Source organism: Cherax quadricarinatus, chromosome 3, assembly GCF_038502225.1.
Source record: "Cherax quadricarinatus isolate ZL_2023a chromosome 3, ASM3850222v1, whole genome shotgun sequence".
NCBI classification, from domain to species: Eukaryota; Metazoa; Arthropoda; class Malacostraca; order Decapoda; family Parastacidae; genus Cherax; species Cherax quadricarinatus.
The window spans coordinates 55,761,890-55,782,356 of NC_091294.1; the positions used below are offsets into that span (position 1 = coordinate 55,761,890).

The window sequence follows — 20,467 nt, forward strand, 5'->3', positions numbered from 1 at the left end:
CTCTAACACTACATTTTTAAACCTACCCCATACCTCTTCGACCCCATTGCCTATGCTCTCATTAGCCCATCTATCCTCCAATAGCTGTTTATATGTTACCCTAACTGCCTCCTCTTTTAGTTTATAAACCTTCACCTCTCTCTTCCCTGATGCTTCTATTCTCCTTGTATCCTATCTACCTTTTACTCTCAGTGTAGCTACAACTAGAAAGTGATCTGATATATCTGTGGCCCCTCTATAAACATGTACATCCTGAAGTCTACTCAACAGTCTTTTATCTACCAATACATAATCCAACAAACTACTGTCATTTCGCCCTACATCATATCGTGTATACTTATTTATCCTCTTTTTCTTAAAATATGTATTACCTATAACTAAACCCCTTTCTATACAAAGTTCAATCAAAGGGCTCCCATTATCATTTACACCTGGCACCCCAAACTTACCTACCACACCCTCTCTAAAAGTTTCTCCTACTTTAGCGTTCAAGTCCCCCACCACAATTACTCTCTCACTTGGTTCAAAGGCTCCTATACATTCACTTAACATCTCCCAAAATCTCTCTCTCTCCTCTGCATTCCTCTCTTCTCCAGGTGCATACACGCTTATTATGACCCACTTCTCGCATCCAACCTTTACTTTAATCCACATAATATATATATACATATATATATATATATATATATATATATATATATATATATATATATATATATATATATATATATATATATATAATATATATATACACACATACATATATATATATATATATATTTTTTTTTTCAACAAGTCGGCCGTTTCCCACCGAGGTAGGGTGACCCAAAGAAAAAGAAAGAAAATCCCCAAAAAGAAAATACTTTCATCATCATTCAACACTTTTACCACACTCGCACATTATCACTGTTTTTGCAGAGGTGCTCAGAATACAACAGTCCAGAAGCATACACATATAAAGACACACAACATATCCCTCCAAACTGCCAATATCCCAAACCCCTCCTTTAAAGTGCAGGCATTGTACTTCCCATTTCCAGGACTCAAGTCCGACTATATGAAAATAACCGGTTTCCCTGAATCCCTTCACTAAATATTACCCTGCTCACACTCCAACAGATCGTCAGGTCCCAAGTACCATTCGTCTCCATTCACTCCTATGTAACACGCTCACGCACGTTTGCTGGAAGTCCAAGCCCCTTTCCCACAAAACCTCCTTTACCCCCTCTCTCCAACCCTTTCGAGGACGACCCCTACCCCGCCTTCCTTCCCCTATAAATTTATATAATTTCCATGTCATTCTACTTTGATCCATTCTCTCTAAATGACCAAACCACCTCAACAACCCCTCTTCTGCCCTCTGACTAATACTTTTATTAACTCCACACCTTCTCCTAATTTCCACACTCCGAATTTTCTGCATAATATTTACACCACACATTGCCCTTAAACAGGACATCTCCACTGCCTCCAACCATCTCCTCGCTGCTGCATTTACCACCCAAGCTTCACACCCATATAAGAGTGTTGGTACTACTATACTTTCATACATTCCCTTCTTTGCCTCCATAGATAACGTTTTTTGACTCCACATATACCTCACCGCACCACTCACCTTTTTTCCCTCATCAATTCTATGATTAACCTCATCCTTCATAAATCCATCCGCCGACACGTCAACTCCCAAGTATCTGAAAACATTCACTTCTTCCATACTCCTCCTCCCCAATTTGATATCCAATTTTTCTATATCTAAATCATTTGACACCCTCATCACCTCACTCTTTTCTATGTTCACTTTCAACTTTCTACCTTTACACACATTCCCAAACTCATCCATTAACCTTTGCAATTTTTCTTTACAATCTCCCATAAGCACAGTATCATCAGCAAAAAGTAACTGTGTCAATTCCCATTTTCAATTTGATTCCCCAAAATTTAATCCCACCCCTCTCCTGAACACCCTAGCATTTACTTCATTTACAACCCCATCTATAAATATATTAAACAACCATGGTGACATTACACATCCCTGTCTAAGACCTACTTTTACCAGGAAGTAGTGTCCCTCTCTTCTACACACCCTAACCTGAGCCTCACTATCCTCATAAAAACTCTTTACAGCATTTAATAACTTACCACCTATTCCATATACTTGCAACATCTGCCACATTGCTCCTCTATCCACTCTATCATATGCCTTTTCTAAATCCATAAATGCAATAAAAACTTCCCTACCTTTATCTAAATACTGTTCACATATATGCTTCAATGTAAACACTTGATCTACACATCCCCTACCCACTCTGAAACCTCCTTGCTCATCCGCAATCCTATATTCTGTCTTACCTCTAATTCTTTCAATTATAACCCTACCGTACACTTTTCCTGGAATACTCAGTAAACTTATGCCTCTATAATTTTTACAGTCTCTTTTGTCCCCTTTCCCTTTAAATAAAGGGACTATACATGCTCTCCGCCAATCCCTAGGTACCTTCCCCTCTTTCATACATTTATTAAACAAAAGTACCAACCACTCCAACACTATATCCCCCCCCTGCTTTTAACATTTCTGTCATGATCCCATCAGTTCCAGCTGCTTTACCCCCTTTCATTTTACGTAATGCCTCACGTACCTCCCCCACACTTACATTCTGCTCTTCTTAACTCCTAAAAGATGGTATACCTCCCTGACCAGTGCATGAAATTACTGCCTCTGTTTCTTCCTTAACATTTAAAAGCTCCTCAAAATATTCTCGCCATCTACGTAATACCTCCATCTCTCCATCTAGTAACTCCCCTACTCTGTTTTTAACTGACAAATCCATAGTTTCTCTAGGCTTTCTTAACTTGTTTAACTCACTCCAAAATTTTTTCTTATTTTCATTAAAATTCCTTGACAGTGCCTCTCCCACTCTATCATCTGCTCTCCTTTTGCACTCTCTTCACCTTTCTTTTACTCTCCATATACTCTGCTCTTCTTACAACACTTATGCTTTGTAAAAACCTCTCATAAGCTACCTTTTTCTCTTTTATCACACCCTTTACTTCATCATTCCACCAATCACTCCTCTTTCCTCCTGCCCCCACCCTCCTATAACCACAAACTTCTGCCCCACATTCTAATACTGCATTTTTAAAACTATTCCAACCCTCTTCAACCCACCCACTACTCATACTTGTACCAGCCCACCTTTCTGCCAATAGTCGCTTATATCTCACCCGAACTTCCTCCTCCCTTAGTTTATACATTTTCACCTCCCTCTTACTTGTTGTTGCCACCTTCCTCTTTTCCCATCTACCTCGTACTCTAACAGTAATTTATTTTTATTGTTAACACATCGGCCGATTCCCACCAAGGCAGGGTGACCCGAAAAAGAAAAACTTTCATCATCATCATTCACTCCATCACTGTCTTGCCAGAGGGGTGCTTTACACTACAGTTATAAAATTGCAACATTAACACCCCTCCTTCAGAGTGTAGACACTGTACTTCCCATCTCCAGAACTCAAGTCCAGCCTGCCAGTTTCCCTGAATGCCTTCATAAATGTTACTTTGCTCACACTCCAACAGCATGTCAAGTATTAAAAACCATTTGTCTCCATTCACTCCTATCAAATACGCTCATGCACACTTGCTGGAAGTCCAAGCCCCTCACACACAAAACCTCCTTTTCTCCCTCCCCCCAACCCTTCCTAGGGCGACCCCTACACTGCCTTCCCTCCACTACAGATTTATGTTAAGAAACAGTATACAGGTATGCTTCATTCAGTTTCTTACAAAATGTACATTCAAGACAAGTTACAAAGGCTGGTAGATGAATTTAGGAGGGTAAGTAAAAGAAGGATATTAACCCTTTCAGGGTCGACAGGCCCTCTCCCAGACTTGTTCTCAGGGTTGCCAAATTAAAAAAAAAAAAGAAAAAAAAAAAAAAGAAAAAGTTCTTTTCTCATGAAAAGATAGAGAATCTTTTCTCTATCATAATGACACCAAAAGTATGGAATTTGATGGAAAACTTACAGAATTATGCTCTCACAAAGTTAGCGGTCTCAACGATGTTCACACATCGGCGATTTCGCCCACTTTGAGCCCTATTTTCGGCCAATTCCAGTGTACCAGTCGACAAAAATCATAACTATTTCGCTAGAACTCCATTTTTTCTATTGAATGAGTACAAGAAACCACCCATTTACCGATTTCAACTATCCAATAAAGTGGTCAGAATTTAGCAATTTTGCCAATTTCACACAAATTTCAAAAGATGCCAATTTCCAAATAGGGTCCAGAATAAACAAGAAAGACATTCCTGGCACTAAAATAACATTTTCTCTGTTCATTAGTCACATCCCCAGGCCCCTCTTACATTTCTTTTGCTTTCCACTTTGAATTTTTACTCTCACAATAGAAGATTTACAGTTATGCAGACTACTGTATTAGTGTAGAAATGGTATAAATAATATCAGCGCACTTGTGAAAGAATATTAGATTCACCAGTTGATGTGTATTGGACACGTGGCATGATTTGTTTACTTTTGAACTTTGGCAAAAATCGAACATTTCTGCTACTTTGAGCTCAATTTCAAAGTACTTTTCATTGTGAAACCAGTCAAAATCATCACAATTTCTGTAATATGTCTTCCATTCTATAAAATAAGACCAGGAAAACTAAAATACAACCATAAATACCATACGAAAATACAGTGCAAAGTCGCTGCTTTAAACCAAAAATGCGGTCAAAGTTTTTTTTTTTTCTCATTACGCACTGTGGTGTGCTGCAGGATTTTTTTATACTGTGCACACTGACCACATAAACCCTTCTTTCATATGTAAGCCTACCAGCTTTCTTTTGCTAGATTTGAAGACGCTAGAATTTATGTGTACTAATACGTCAAAAACCCTGGCGCGTAAGCCGTACTAGTACGTCGGAAACCCTGAAAGGGTTAAAAGTAAACATAAAAAAAGAGAAAATTAATGAAGGATAACAAAATGTTTAGATAATGATACACTGAATATGAGAAAGGAGGGAGCGAGTATAAAGGAAGTGGGTCTATGAAAGACGAAATGAATCATCGAAAAGATGAGGAGAGGGGGTAAAAAAGTGGGTGTGTTAAAACATCTGTGGAAAGAAATAAGTTTATCTATGGAGGTATACTAGAGTACAGTGGTACCAATACTTTTATATAGGTGGGAGGCATAGGTTTTGAATGTTACACTGAGGAGGCAAAAAGCAACAATGTAATATTTGAAAGCAACATTTGGTGCAAATATTGGAAAGAGAATTTGAAGTGTAGAAATTAAAAAGCAATATGGGGCTACCAAGGGTATAATTCAGTGCTGAAGAGTTGTTGAGGTGGTTTGGGCATATAGTGAGGATTGAGAAGAATAGATTGGTGGTGGTGTAAAAGTAAAATGGTGAAAAATAAAATGGTCATCCCAGGAATGGTTGGAGGAAGAGGGCTTGAGCATTCAGTTGGCTTGCATGAGCATGTCTGATACGAGTGGAGACGAATGAGTTTTAATGGATGTGCTGCTGGAGTGTGAACAAGGTAACATGCATGAAGGGATTCAAAGAAACTGGTCAGTTGGATTCGAGTCTGGATATCGGAAGGGCATTGTCTGCACTCTGATGGAGAGGTGGGGATACTGCAGACTGAGGGTAACCTGAATTGTGATGTTAACACTTCTGTAAAGACAGCAATTGCATGAATGAAGGTGAACCTGCTTTCTTTTTTTTGGGATCACCTCTATTAACAGGTGGTGGCTACTGAGGGAAAACAAATTTAAGGTTTACTTTACATTATCCAAGAGAGTTTGTTATAGCTGTGGATTAAAAAAAAAAATAGAAAGTTGAAGAACTCTCAATAAAAAAAATACACCAAATATAAATACACTCTGCAAAGCTAAAATTAACTGATGTTTAATACATTATCATACCTGACCCGCATATTCAATGACCATTTCACCAGCATCAATGTCACGCTTGCAAAACAATCCACGGCCATGAATGCTAGAGCGGAAAACTCCCACAGCCTCTCGAGCAGTTTCTCTTAAGTGTCTGTAACGCATGGCCATTGGTAACTCCAGGCTTGTTGCACGTCTGCAACAGAAAAATAAAATGTATATTCATTTAATTTTATCTTGTCACAGAGGAAAAATGGCAGTTCCAATAACCAATATGAACTTCAAGAATTAAGACACTCATGCAACATATGGGAATATTTATTGAAGGAATATTTTGCCACACAGTGGCTTCATCAGTCTTATACAAAGCAGGAAGGTATAAGGAGAGGAGGAGTTTGAGGTAAACAGTCCCTCAGCCTGGAGTCGATTGCGCAGTCCATCAATCTTGACTGATGGACTGAACACATCGATTCCAGGCTGAGGGACTGATTACCTCCAAATCCTCCTCTCCTTATACCTTCCTGCTTTGTATAAGACTGATGAAGCCACTGTGTGGCGAAACATTTCTTCAATAAAGATTCCCATGTGTTGCATAAGTGTCTCAATTCTTCAACTTGTTGGTTTTCAAAATCATTCTTCACAATATGAACTTATTTTATGTCAGCTTAATTTACTTAAATTTAAAGAAAGCAAAATTACTTTCTTGTTCCTTATGAATGTTATTGATGATGATGATATCGAGTTTGCCTTATTGGTAATGCTTTATATATGCTCTCTGCCAATATTTGGGTACCTGCCCTTCTTTTATACACACACAATCTTTATTACATCTCCTCTACCATCTATATCTTAATTACAACCCCTCTACCATCTACATCTTAATTACATCTCCTCTACCATCTACATCTTAATTACATCTCCTCTACCATCTACATCTTAATTACATCTCCTCTACCATCTACATCTTAATTACATCCCTCTACCATCTATATCTTAATTACATCTCCTCTACATCTTAATTACATCTCCTCTACCATCTACATCTTAATTACATCTCCTCTACCATCTACATCTTAATTACATCTCCTCTACCATCTATATCTTAATTACAACCCCTCTACCATCTACATCTTAATTACATCTCCTCTACCATCTACATCTTAATTACATCTCCTCTACCATCTACATCTTAATTACATCTCCTCTACCATCTACATCTTAATTACATCCCTCTACCATCTATATCTTAATTACAACCCCTCTACCATCTATATCTTAATTACATCTCCTCTACCATCTACATCTTAATTACATCCCTCTACCATCTACATCTTAATTACATCTCCTCTACCATCTACATCTTAATTACATCTCCTCTACCATCTATATCTTAATTACATCTCCTCTACCATCTACATCTTAATTACATCCCTCTACCATCTATATCTTAATTACATCTCCTCTACCATCTACATCTTAATTACATCCCTCTACCATCTACATCTTAATTACATCCCTCTACCATCTACATCTTAATTACATCCCTCTACCATCTACATCTTAATTACATCCCTCTACCATCTACATCTTAATTACATCCCTCTACCATCTACATCTTAATTACATCTCCTCTACCATCTACATCTTAATTACATCTCCTCTACCATCTACATCTTAATTACATCTCCTCTACCATCTACATCTTAATTACATCTCCTCTACCATCTACATCTTAATTACATCTCCTCTACCATCTACATCTTAATTACATCCCTCTACCATCTACATCTTAATTACATCTCCTCTACCATCTACATCTTAATTACATCTCCTCTACCATCTACATCTTAATTACATCTCCTCTACCATCTACATCTTAATTACATCCCTCTACCATCTACATCTTAATTACATCCCTCTACCATCTACATCTTAATTACATCCCTCTACCATCTACATCTTAATTACATCCCTCTACCATCTACATCTTAATTACAACCCCTCTACCATCTACATCTTAATTACATCTCCTCTACCATCTACATCTTAATTACATCTCCTCTACCATCTATATCTTAATTACATCTCCTCTACCATCTACATCTTAATTACATCCCTCTACCATCTACATCTTAATTACATCCCTCTACCATCTATATCTTAATTACATCTCCTCTACCATCTATATCTTAATTACATCTCCTCTACCATCTACATCTTAATTACATCTCCTCTACCATCTACATCTTAATTACATCTCCTCTACCATCTACATCTTAATTACATCCCTCTACCATCTACATCTTAATTACATCCCTCTACCATCTATATCTTAATTACAACCCCTCTACCATCTACATCTTAATTACATCTCCTCTACCATCTACATCTTAATTACATCTCCTCTACCATCTACATCTTAATTACATCTCCTCTACCATCTACATCTTAATTACATCCCTCTACCATCTACATCTTAATTACATCTCCTCTACCATCTACATCTTAATTACAACCCCTCTACCATCTACATCTTAATTACATCTCCTCTACCATCTACATCTTAATTACATCTCCTCTACCATCTACATCTTAATTACATCTCCTCTACCATCTACATCTTAATTACATCCCTCTACCATCTACATCTTAATTACATCCCTCTACCATCTACATCTTAATTACATCTCCTCTACCATCTACATCTTAATTACATCCACTTTACCATCTACATCTTAATTACATCCCTCTACCATCTACATCTTAATTACATCCCTCTACCATCTACATCTTAATTACATCTCTACTACAATCTACATCATCTTAATTAAATCTGCTTTACTATCTACTCTTAATTACAACCTCTACCATCAACATCTTAATTACATCACTTCTACCATCTACATCATCTTAAGTACATCCCCTTTAAAAACTACATCTTAATTATATCCCTTCTACAATCTACATCTTAATAACATCCCTTCTACCATCTACAACATAATTACATCCCCTCTACCATCTACAACATCTTAATTACATCCCCTCTACCATCTACAACATCTTAATTACATCCCCACTACCATCTACAACATCTTAATTACATCCCCACTACCATCTACAACATCTTAATTACATCCTCTCTAACATCTACAACATCTTAATTACATCCTCTCTAACATCTACAACATCTTAATTACATCCCCACTACCATCTACAACATCTTAATTACATCCTCTCTAACATCTACAACATCTTAATTACATCCTCTCTAACATCTACATCATCTTAATTACATCCTCTCTAACATCTACAACATCTTAATTACATCCTCTCTAACATCTACAACATCTTAATTACATCCTCTCTAACATCTACATCATCTTAATTACATCCTCTCTAACATCTACAACATCTTAATTACATCCTCTCTAACATCTACAACATCTTAATTACATCCTCTCTAACATCTACAACATCTTAATTACATCCTCTCTAACATCTACATCATCTTAATTACATCCTCTCTAACATCTACAACATCTTAATTACATCCTCTCTAACATCTACAACATCTTAATTACATCCCATCTACCATTTACAACAAAGTCCTATTGAAAAGTTTGTAAAAAAAATGTTGTAGCAAATTTCATCATATTTTAGCAATATGATACAATAACCATGCTCCATAATCCCATCCAGTAATCTTTTTACCTCCATTCCTTTTAAAAATTAATTTGCATGTTCATGCACTGAATAATGAATAATAGTCAATATTTTACTTAATACCTTACATTATTTTTTTTTTTTACTTTCTTCACTCTAAAAGACAAAGTGACAACTGTATCACCCAAAAAACTTATCAGCTTGTGTAAGTTACTGTCATCTGTAAACCTTCTTAGTTTATCTTATCACAGTGCACACAGTGCATGTCTTATATTTAAACTAAATATATAACCAAACAGTCTTTCACTACTTCTAACATAAATACTAAAATTGCATGAATAAATCAAATAGCACACACCTAGTAGTAGAGAGCTGAATCTCTTCTTGCTGTACAAGAGAACGCTCTGGCATCCGTCTGTGTTTTGAGGCCAGCCAGCTGAAGATATCATATGGAGAGCGCGTTTTGAAGGACTCAGTACGAGCACAGCCAGAAGGATTTTCCTCCACAGCTCCTTCCTCTTGTGGTCTTCGATGAAACTGATGGACATACACAGCAGTTAATACAGTTCTTCTTTCAATAAACCGGGCATATCCTGCTGAGGCAAGGTGGCCCAAAAGAAAAAACAGAAGTTTCTCCTTTTAAATTTAAAAATATAGTCTCTCCTCACTTAGTGACGTACTCGTTTACCGATGCCTTGGACTTACAACGAGCTCTCTGACCAGTATTTATACCAAAATAATGCATATTAAAGCTGATTTCCTCTATTCTGTTTATTTCAATATACAGTACGCTACTGCATAAACATTTAAAAATATACCAGAAATGTTATAAATGGTGCAAAGGTGACATTAAAACAATATCAAAGATGGCTGGCACGAACCCACTACCATCACAGTGTGCACCTCACTTACCGATGAATTTGTTTAACGACATGGTCTTAGGAATGGAGCTCCATCACTAACCCCTAAACGGTCCAAACGTATATGTACGTTCTCTCCCCCAGTGCCCAGAATATTTTGAAAAATAAAGAAATCTTTTTTTTTTTTCATTGAAATAGAGAAAAATTTTCTAAGTGTAATAGGATTAAATACAGTGGTCCCTCGATAATCGTCGGGTTCGATGGTCGTCCTTTTCAGAAATCGTCGCGTTATTTTCATCCAAACATTGGCTCGCAAATGGTCGACTGACTCGCTAATCATCGTTCATCCTGGATGCGTACTCACGGCTCTGAGCTGCCTCGGCCTCCCTTCCCAGCTAGTGTGCCACTGTTTACCAGTGAGCGACGATCCCCTCACTTGTTCAGACGAAATATTTCATAATATTCCATTCATTTTAGTGATTGCAAGTGCTAAATAAGCTACCATGGTTCCAAAGAAAGCTCCTAGTGCCAAGCCTTTGGTAAAGAAGGCGAGAAATACAACTGAATTTAAGAAAAATGTCATTGAACAATATGAAAGTGGTGTACGTGTGGCCGAACTGGCCAGGATGTATAACAAACCCCATACAACCATATCTTCCATCATGGCAAAGGAAAAGGAAATCAAGGAAGCTGTTGTTGCTTGGAGAAAATTGTGGCCAGATTGTGTCCACAAGAGGGATTTTGAAGTGTTTGTGGCTGACCCTGTTGAGCCTGTCAGTTGTGAAATCTACTGTGGCATTGGGGAGTTCCATGGGATTGGATGCGAGTTTGGAGGATGTGGAAGAGTTGGTGGAGGACCACAACGAAGAGTTAACCACTGAGGAGCTGCAAGAGCTTCAGCAGGAACAGCAACAGATCGCAGCTCAGAATCTTGCTGCAGAGGAGGAGGAAGAGAGATGGAAGAAGGTGCCTTCTTCAGAAATTAAGGAGATTTTTGAAATAAGGGGTAGGATGGAAAGATTTATGGAGAAACATCACCCTGAAAAGGATGTTGCAAGCCATATCGGCAACCTGTACAGTGACAGAGTCTTGGCCCATTTTAGGGAAGTTTTAAAGAGACGCCAGAAACAGAGTTCTCTGGACACTTTTTTTTGCGAGACAGGACTCCAGCGACTCTCAAGCTGGTCCTAGTGGCATTAAGAAACAGAGAAGAGGAGTATGTAACTCCAGAAAAGGACTTGGTACCTGAAGTGTTGATGGAAGGGAATTCCCCTTCTAAACAGTAACTAATCCAATCTCTCTCCTCCTCCTCCAGTCTTCCATACACTAAGAAGAATCGCCAATAAAGGTAAGTGTTATGCTGTTAATGTTTCATTCATCTTGTCCCATTGTATTATGTACTACATCTATATTTCATGTAAAAAAAATTTGTTTTAATACTTCTGGGTGTCAGGAACGGATTAATTGTATTTACTTTATTTCTTATGGGGAAAATTGATTCGAAAATCGTCCATTTCGATAATCGTCGCACTTCAAGGAACGGATTAATGACGATAAATGAGGGACCACTGTACTTCCTGGGTTATGAGGCTGCAAAGCTGGCACTTAATGCTCACCTGACGGCAACATCCAGTCCTGCCGCTTGAGGAAGTGTTGCCGATATACCATTTCTTCTCATTTTTATATTATTTTATATAATTTTTATGTTCTGATAATAACAATTTATTGTATTTCTTGGCATTTCATAACCAATCTTTGTTCTGACACTAGTATTAGGTACTGAAATTGTACTCAAATTGTCACAAACACACTGACAGGTGGACATTTACACCTGCCTTGGTCATTTACTATTGTCTAGGAATATATACAAAGTAAACATATTTATAGGCCCCAGCAATGTTTTGGATACACGGGAGTATAGAAGAAGGAAGGAGGGGGGTGGGGGAGAGGAGGGGGAGGAAGAGGGAGAGGGGGAGGGGGAGGGGGAGGGGAGGAGGAGGGGAGAGGGAGGGGGAGGAGGAGGAGAGGGAGGGGGAGGAGGAGGGGGAGGAGGGGGAGTGTGGGGGAGGTGTGTGAGGCATTACGTAGAATGAAAAGGGGTAAAGCAGCTGGAACTGACGGGATCATGACAAAAATGTTAAAAGCAGGGGGGGATATAATGTTGGAGTGGTTGGTATTTTTGTTTAATAAATGTATGAAAGAGAGGAAGGTACCTAGGGATTGGCGGAGAGCATGTATAGTCCCTTTATATAAAGGGAAGGGGACTAAAGAGACTGTAAAAATTATAGAGGAATAAGTTTACTGAGTATACCAGGAAAAGTGTACGGTAGGGTTATAACTGAAAGAATTAGAGGTAAGACAAAATGTAGGATTGCGGATGAGCGAGGAGGTTTTAGAGTGGGTAGGGGATGTGTAGATCAAGTGTTTACATTGAAGCATATACAGTGGACACCCGCCTTACGATCAGCTCCCAACTCGACCAATTATGTAAGTGTATTTTTGTAAGTGCTTTTGTACGAGTATTTTTGGGGGTCTGAAACGGACTAATCTAATTCACAATATTCCTTATGGGAACAAATTCGGTCTCTAACGGCACCCGAACAGACCTCTGGAATGAAATAATATCGTAAGGCGGGGGTCCACTGTACATGTATGTGAACAGTATTTAGATAAAGGTAGGGAAGTTTTTATTGCATTTATGGATTTAGAAAAGGCACATGATAGAGTGGATAGGAGAGCAATGTGGCAAGTATATGGAATAGGTAGTAAGTTACTAAATGCTGTAAAGAGTTTTTATGAGGATAGTGAAGCTCAGGTTAGGGTGTGTAGAAGAGAGGGAGACTACTTCCCGGTAAAAGTAGGTCTTAGACAGGGATGTGTAATGTCACCATGGTTGCTTAATATATTTATAGATAGGGTTGTAAAACAAGTAAATGCTAGGGTGTTCGGGAGAGGGGTGGGATTAAATTATAGGGAATCAAATACAAAATGGGGATTGACACAGTTGCTTTTTGCTGATGATACTCTGCTTATGGGAGATTCTAAAGAAAAATTGCAATGGTTAGTGGACAAGTTTGGGAGTGTGTATAAAGGTAGAAAGTTGAACGTGAACATAGAAAAGAGTAAGGTGATGAGGGTATCAAATGATTTAGATAAAGAAAAATTGGATATCAAATTGGGGAGGAGGAGTATGGAAGAAGTGAATGTTTTCAGATATTTGGGAGTTGACGTGTTGAGGGTTGGATTTATGAAGGATGAGGTTAATCATAGAACTGATGTGGGAAAAAAGGCGAGTGGTGCGTTGAGGTATATGTGGAGACAAAAAAAACGTTATCTATGGAGGCAAAGAAAGAAATGTATGAAAGTATAATGGTACCAACACTCTTATATGGGTGTGAAGCTTGGGCTGTAAATGCTGCAGCGAGGAGGTGGTTGGAGGCAGTGGAGATGTCCTGTCTAAGTGCAATGTGTGGTGTATTATGCAGAAAATTCGGAGTGTGGAAATTAGGAGAAGGTGTGGAGTTAATAACAGTATTAGTCAGAGGGCTGAAGAGGGGTTGTTGAGGTTGTTTGGTCATTTAGAGAGAATGGATCAAAGTAGAATGACATGGAGAGTGTATAAATCTGTAGGGGAAGGAAGACGGGGTAAGGGCCGTCCTCAAAAAGGTTGGAGGGAGGGGGTAAAGGAGGTTTTGTGGGCGAGGGGCTTGGACTTTCAGCAAGCGTGTGTGAGTGTGACAGATAATAGTGAATGGAGACAAATGGTAATTGGGACCTGACGAGCTGTTGGAGTGTGAGAAGGATAATATTTAGTGAAGGGATTCAGCTAAACCGGCTATTTTTATAAGCCAGACTTGAGTCCTGGAAATGGGAGGTACAATGCCTGCACTTTAAAGGAGGGGTTTGGGATATTGGCAGTTTGGAGGGATATGTTATGTATCTTTATATGTATATACTTCTAAACTGTTGTATTCTGAGCACCTCTGCTAAAACAGTGATTATGTGTGAGTGAGGTGAAAGTGTTGAATGATGAAGAAAGTATTTTCTTTTTGGAGATTTTCTTTCTTTTTGGGTCACCCTGCCTCTGTGGGAGACGGCCGACTTGTTGAAAAAAAAAAAAAATGTGTGAACAGTAGTAATGTGGAATATCTGGACCTCTATGTTAATGGTATTGCATTTAAATATTTTGTAAACAATATATTGATGATGCTGTTAGTGTGGGTATTGTCTTGTACACAATGGGTAGCCAATGTTACATTGTGCATGATATGGATCTCACAGACCACAGGGTAATGGAAACTGGAAAATATTAGAAAACCCCAGGAAAAAAAGTACAAGATAAACAAAAATAAATACAGAATGCACAGCAATCAACTTCACATCTTTGTATCTTGGTGAGTACTGATGGAAAAAACCTTTTCATTTCATTACTCCCATAAAAATGTCCCTTATGAAAAAAAAAAAAAAAAAAAAAAAAAAAAAAAAAAAAAATTGCAGACATTTTCAGCACTTTTAATTTTAGGTCTCCTGACAGTGAGAGGATTATATGCTGCACAATTTAATTACAAAATTTAAAGTGAGTGAACCTGATTTCCAGTTAACCCTTTCAGGGTTTCGAACGTACTAGTACGGCTTACGCACCAGGGCTTTTGACGTACTAGTACGCCTAAATTCTAGCGCCCTCATATCTAATGAGAAAAAGCTGGTAGGCCTACATATGAAAGAATGGGTCTATGTGGTCAGTGTGCGCAGTATAAAAAAAGTCCTGCAGCACACAGTGTGTAATGAGGAAAAAAAAAACTTTGACCGTGTTTTTGGATTAAAACAGCGACTTTGCACTGTATTTTTGTATGGTATTTATTGCTGTATTCTAGTTTTCCTGGTCTCAATTTATAGAATGGAAGACATATTACAGAAATTGAGATGATTTTGACTGGTTTTACAATGAAAAGTACCTTGAAATTGACCTCAAAGTAGCAGAAATGTTCGATTTTTACCAAAGTTCAAAAGTAAACAAATCATGCCACGTGTCCAATACACGTCAACTGGTGAGTCTAATATTCTTTCACAAGTGCGCTGATATTATTTATACCATTTCTACACTAATGCAGTATTCTGCATAACAGTAAATCTTCTATTTTTTGTGAGAGTAAAAATTCAAAGTGGAAAGCAAAAGAATGTAAGAGGAGCATGGGGACATGACTAATGAACAGCGGAAATGTTATTTTAGTGCCAGGAATGTCTTTCTTGTTTATTCTGGACCCTATTTGGAAACTGGTATCTTTTGAAATTTGTGTGAAATTGGCAAAATTGCTAAATTCTGACCACTTTATTGGATAGTTGAAATCGGTAAATGGGTAGTTTCTTGTACTCATTCGATAGAAAAAATGGAGTTCTAGCGAAATAGTTGTGATTTTTGTCGACTAGTACACTGGAATTGGCCGAAAATAGGGCTCAAAGTGGGCAAAATCACCGATGCGTAAACATTGAGACTGCTAACTTTGCGAGAGCATAATTCCGTAAGGTTTCCATCAAATTTCATACTTTTGGTGTCATTATGATCGGGAAAAGATTCTCTATCTTTTCATAAAATATATATATATTTTTTTTTTTGAAAATCTGGCGATCCTGAGAACAGTTCTTGGAGAGGGCCTGGCAACTCTGAAAGGGTTAACAGTTCCTTCTTCAGAATTTTAATCTGGATATTTTTTCAAACCTTTTTTCCCCCAAGCCAAATATCAATGTTAAGAGCCCCTCTTTTCTAGGTAACATAATCCTTTTAGTTATATAGTAAAGCACAACTTTACAAAATCTTTTTTTAACTGCACTAAGCCAGGGACACACAATCAACAGCCCTTAAGCAGCAAAACTACAGTTCTCAATGTCCCATGCAAAAAAAAAAAAAAAAAAAAAAAAAAAAAAGTTCGGTGTCAGTGACTTGTGACACTGAATACCTTTCACTGGCTTTACTCATTTATAAACTGTACATTGCATACTTCATATTTAATTACTAATATTTGATATTTCACTACAGAGCAGGTCCCTGCCCTACAATATTCCATACTTACTATCCTGCCATTCTGGAAACAATTGATTACAATATTTTTTTTTTTTAACATACTGGCCATCTCCCAACGAGGTAGAGTGAACCGAAAAAGATATATTTTCACTATCATTCGCTCCATCATTGTCTTTGCAGAGGCATGCAAACACTACAGTTCAGATGCCCCTCCAAACAGTAAATATCCTCACCCCTCCATTAAAGTGCAGGCACTGTACGTACTTTCCACCTCCAGGACTCAAGTGTGACTAACCAGTTTCCCTGAATCCCTTCACAGAATGTTACCCTGCTCACACTCCAACAGCTCATCAACTCTAAAAAGCCATTTGCCTCCACTCCTATCTAACTTATTCACACATGCCTGTTGATGTCCAAGCTCAACAACACAAAATCTGCTTTACTCCCTCCGACCTTTCCTAGGACGACCCCTGACCCTGCCCCGCCTCAATGCACCACCCATCTTTTTTTTCCCTTCATCAATTCTATGGTTCATCTTGTCCTACATGTGTCCATCTGCCAACAAGTCCACTCTTTAGTAACTAAACACTTCACTTCCTCCATTTTCCCTCCTTCCAATCTTTCATTACTTAAGTTTTTTTTGTTGAGCTCATCACCTTGCTCTTTCCCATTTTCATTTTTAACTTTGTTCCTTTACACCTCCTAACCTTTGCATTAATTAAACATGGTTAAATATGTAAGCATTAATTAAACAATGTTTAACACTATTTGTAAGTGAAAGTAAAAGTACTGAATGTAAAATATTGGATAAATGCTGCATTCCTAGTTTAAAATATAAAAACATGTTTTATCTTTTTCAAGTAGCACTGGAAGTAATATCAATGCACTTACGAAATTAATTATCAGTTAATTCTACTGACCAGAAATAGAAGTTGCTTACCTGGAATGAATACTTGTGACAGTCCTTTGCCCCAGGTAATTGTTCAAGAAGATACTGAACAGCATTGTGTGTTAGGCCCAGCATGTGAAGTCCTGACATTGCCCCTCCAGACTGTTGCAAGTTGGTTGGCATCTTGGAATCAACTCGCATACTTGCTCTTGCTGCAGCGACAGCATCAAATACCTTCTGCCACACCTCCGAAACGTGGCGGGATTCTACGTGGAAGCCATCTTCTGACGTCAGCTCAAATACAATATATGGCTCGGTGCTGCAAGTCTTGGGTCTTTCAAACATTGCGGGATCATCTGCAGGATTATGCATGGGATTTATTGAGAAGTTAGGTAACTGCTCATTTACATATAGGTCACTATTAGTATCTTTGTTGACAAATATAAGATCCTTTTCTGGATCATGATTTTTATTTTTTTTTCTCTTTGGACCCACTGAAACTTTTGCCTTTATTCTCAACTCTTTAACCTCTGGAGCAGGTAATGGTGCAGTAGGTCCTGATATTGGTAAAACATTAAATCCTGAGCTGAGAGTAGTATCTTTACGCAAGACAAGTTTGTATGACTGTGTTTCCATTCTATCATCTTTCTCTTCAGCATCTTGGCAAGTTTCATTTTCAGAATCAGTTTCTGAATCAGAGGCCAGAGGATTGTTCATAAACTCTGGCTCACTGATTTTGTCTATCTGTAAGATTTCTTGTCGTTGCTTTTGTCTCTCATTCTGCTTTTCTTTCATTGCATCACGGTAGCTGTAAGTAGGTCTTGGTCTTACAGTGGCAATTTTTGGATTAGTTTCCACTGACGTAAGTTTAGTAGCTGAACTGCATGTAGTGACTGAAACCACAGAAGTGGTGATGACCGCTGGTGCAACAGTAGCCACTGTTCTCACTCCACCAACTAATGGCCTATCCGCAAATGGTAAACGGGAATGATTTTGGGCATCCATGAGGCTACTCTCAGTTGTTGTTGATGTATGAATTGGTTGTGGGCGAATTATTTGCGGTGCTACAGATGCTTGGGGGCGTTGGCGAGGAATTGGGACAGAGCAGGTACTGACAGTAGGAGGAGCTGGTAGGCTTAGAGACGACATATCGAGATTTCCTCTACTTGGGGAATTCACAATACACTCTGGAGTATGCAGCTGTTTAGGGCTACTACTACTAAATGTTAACTCCCTTGAACTTATAGGTGGCTGTGGCTGAGGGTGATGCTGCTGCATACACACCTGACCAGTCTGAAGTTCTGAGAACTGGATACATGGTGTATGCACTTGCCCAGTGTGAATATGTGAAACAGGCACTTGGGTGTGCTGCGGGGAGACTCCTGTCTGGCTGTATTGCATAACAGAGCTGACCTGTTGGTCTGTGTGATGCATCACTGGTTGTTGCTGATGGTGGTGGTGATGATGGTGATGTTGTTGTTGCTGAGGTAAATACTGAACTGACTGCATTCCAGGTACCATAGCAGGTGAATTTATAACTAGTGTTTCTGGAGCAGTGAAAGAATACGTTATGTTGGTGTTAACAACTTGTGGTACAACCATAGAGCTTTGCTGAGGAGTCACCACCAACTGTGGTTGTGGAACTACCACTGGTGCAGTGGGGTAGGTCACTAGACCACCACCACCTGAAGTCATTTCACCATCGCGGAAGCTGCCAACATACTGCAGTGTGTAGCCCTGTGGGACGGCAACAGAGGGTGCAGAAACCACAGTCAGTACCTGAGGACTCACCTGAGGTGACACCTGAGGAGCTACTTGGGAAGTCACCTGTGGTGCCACCTGTAGAGCAGGGCTCAGGTGACTAACAGGAGAGGCCAGCTGAGCAGCAGTAGGATATGGAGATGACTGGCCACCAAACTGTTGAAAAGAAGCAGGTGCTCCCTGGGCGAGTATCTGCCCTGAAGTGCTAGCCATGGTATGCATGGTCACTTGGATTGGAGCTGGGGCTGCAGGTGGTGCCATTGGTATGCCTGAATTTGCACCTTGGTAATGTTCTTGAGCCGGTATGTGTGGAGCAGCACGGCGATACTGGTACCCACGACTCCCTCGCATGAGACGAATATTTGTGTAACGCCTTGGGCTAGCACTTTTCTTAACTATAGGGCTAAATTTAACAGGAGATACTGGAGGAGGCACAAAGACATCAGTGCCAGGGGGAGGAGGTCCCCGCACCACTTGCAATAGTTCCACATCCTCAATGCTACTTGGACACTTTTTGATTGCTGTCCTTACCTGCCTATGAACACCAGGTTGACGCGGCAATGTCGCATCTAATCTTTGCTTCTTTACTGCAGGCTCTTCCATTCCATTTTTTACATTACCTGCAAACTCTAATGAAGTTGTATTTTTGGATTCGTGAGTATGATGAGCTGGGTCTTCAGTCATACACTGATGTTCTACATGGCTAATTAGATTTCCAATCATAGATAATTCATTGCTTGCTGCCGACTCTTGTGTCGAAACATGCATAGAAGGAATTTCGTGTGGAGCCACTGATGACATTTGTGCAGTGGTTTCCATAGATGACATTATGGAGGAGCCTGGATTTACTTGTGTTTTATCACTTGGCTGAGTAAGTTCACTATCTTGGTCTTCATCTACATCAGACTGGATATCTTCATAGTCATCTTCATCATCTTCAGAAGTGCTTGAACTATCAACTTCGAAAGTACACGTCTCTATGTGCTTCTCATAACTCTCCTTTGTCCTGAAATAATATTCTACATTGAACAGATTGCAATAAAAAAGTCACATGGTAAAAATTTATTGTTGCTCTGTACTGTGAAATACAATTACTAATGAGTATACATTATTTTAAGTTTTCAGTGAACACATTAAATCAAATGAACTTGATATGAGCTACCAGCAACAGTAAACACCACACAACAACCATAAATATTGTTTTAGGTAACCCTTGTAAATGTCAATCCAAACAGTGTTGGTAAAATGGACACAAATAAAGCACATCTCAGTGGGTATATAGCTCAATTTCAATAAAGCCCTAAAATACTAATAATAGCAGAAATCTTTATACATAAGTGCTACAAAGAAATTGAAAGATTATAGGCATTAGA

The 20,467-nt window shown here is 38.8% G+C and overlaps 1 protein-coding gene across 2 annotated transcripts in view; it reads right to left on the reverse strand.

Moving 5' to 3' along the window:
• The window catches only part of LOC128694295 (histone-lysine N-methyltransferase 2B-like), a 124,895-nt gene extending 104,779 nt beyond the window's left edge, over positions 1 to 20,116 (reverse strand). The window contains exons 1-3 of one of the 2 annotated variants that reach the window (XM_070091871.1): positions 17,385 to 20,116; positions 9,924 to 10,102; positions 5,936 to 6,098 (exon numbers count right to left, since the gene is read on the reverse strand). In XM_070091871.1, the coding sequence (XP_069947972.1) occupies positions 5,936 to 6,098; positions 9,924 to 10,102; positions 17,385 to 19,922 (2,880 nt within the window). In that variant the 5' untranslated portion in view covers positions 19,923 to 20,116. The remainder of the gene's footprint in view (positions 1 to 5,935; positions 6,099 to 9,923; positions 10,103 to 17,384) is intronic. The other variant, XM_070091873.1, reaches the window with a different exon arrangement.
• Positions 20,117 to 20,467: the final 351 nt, after the last annotated feature.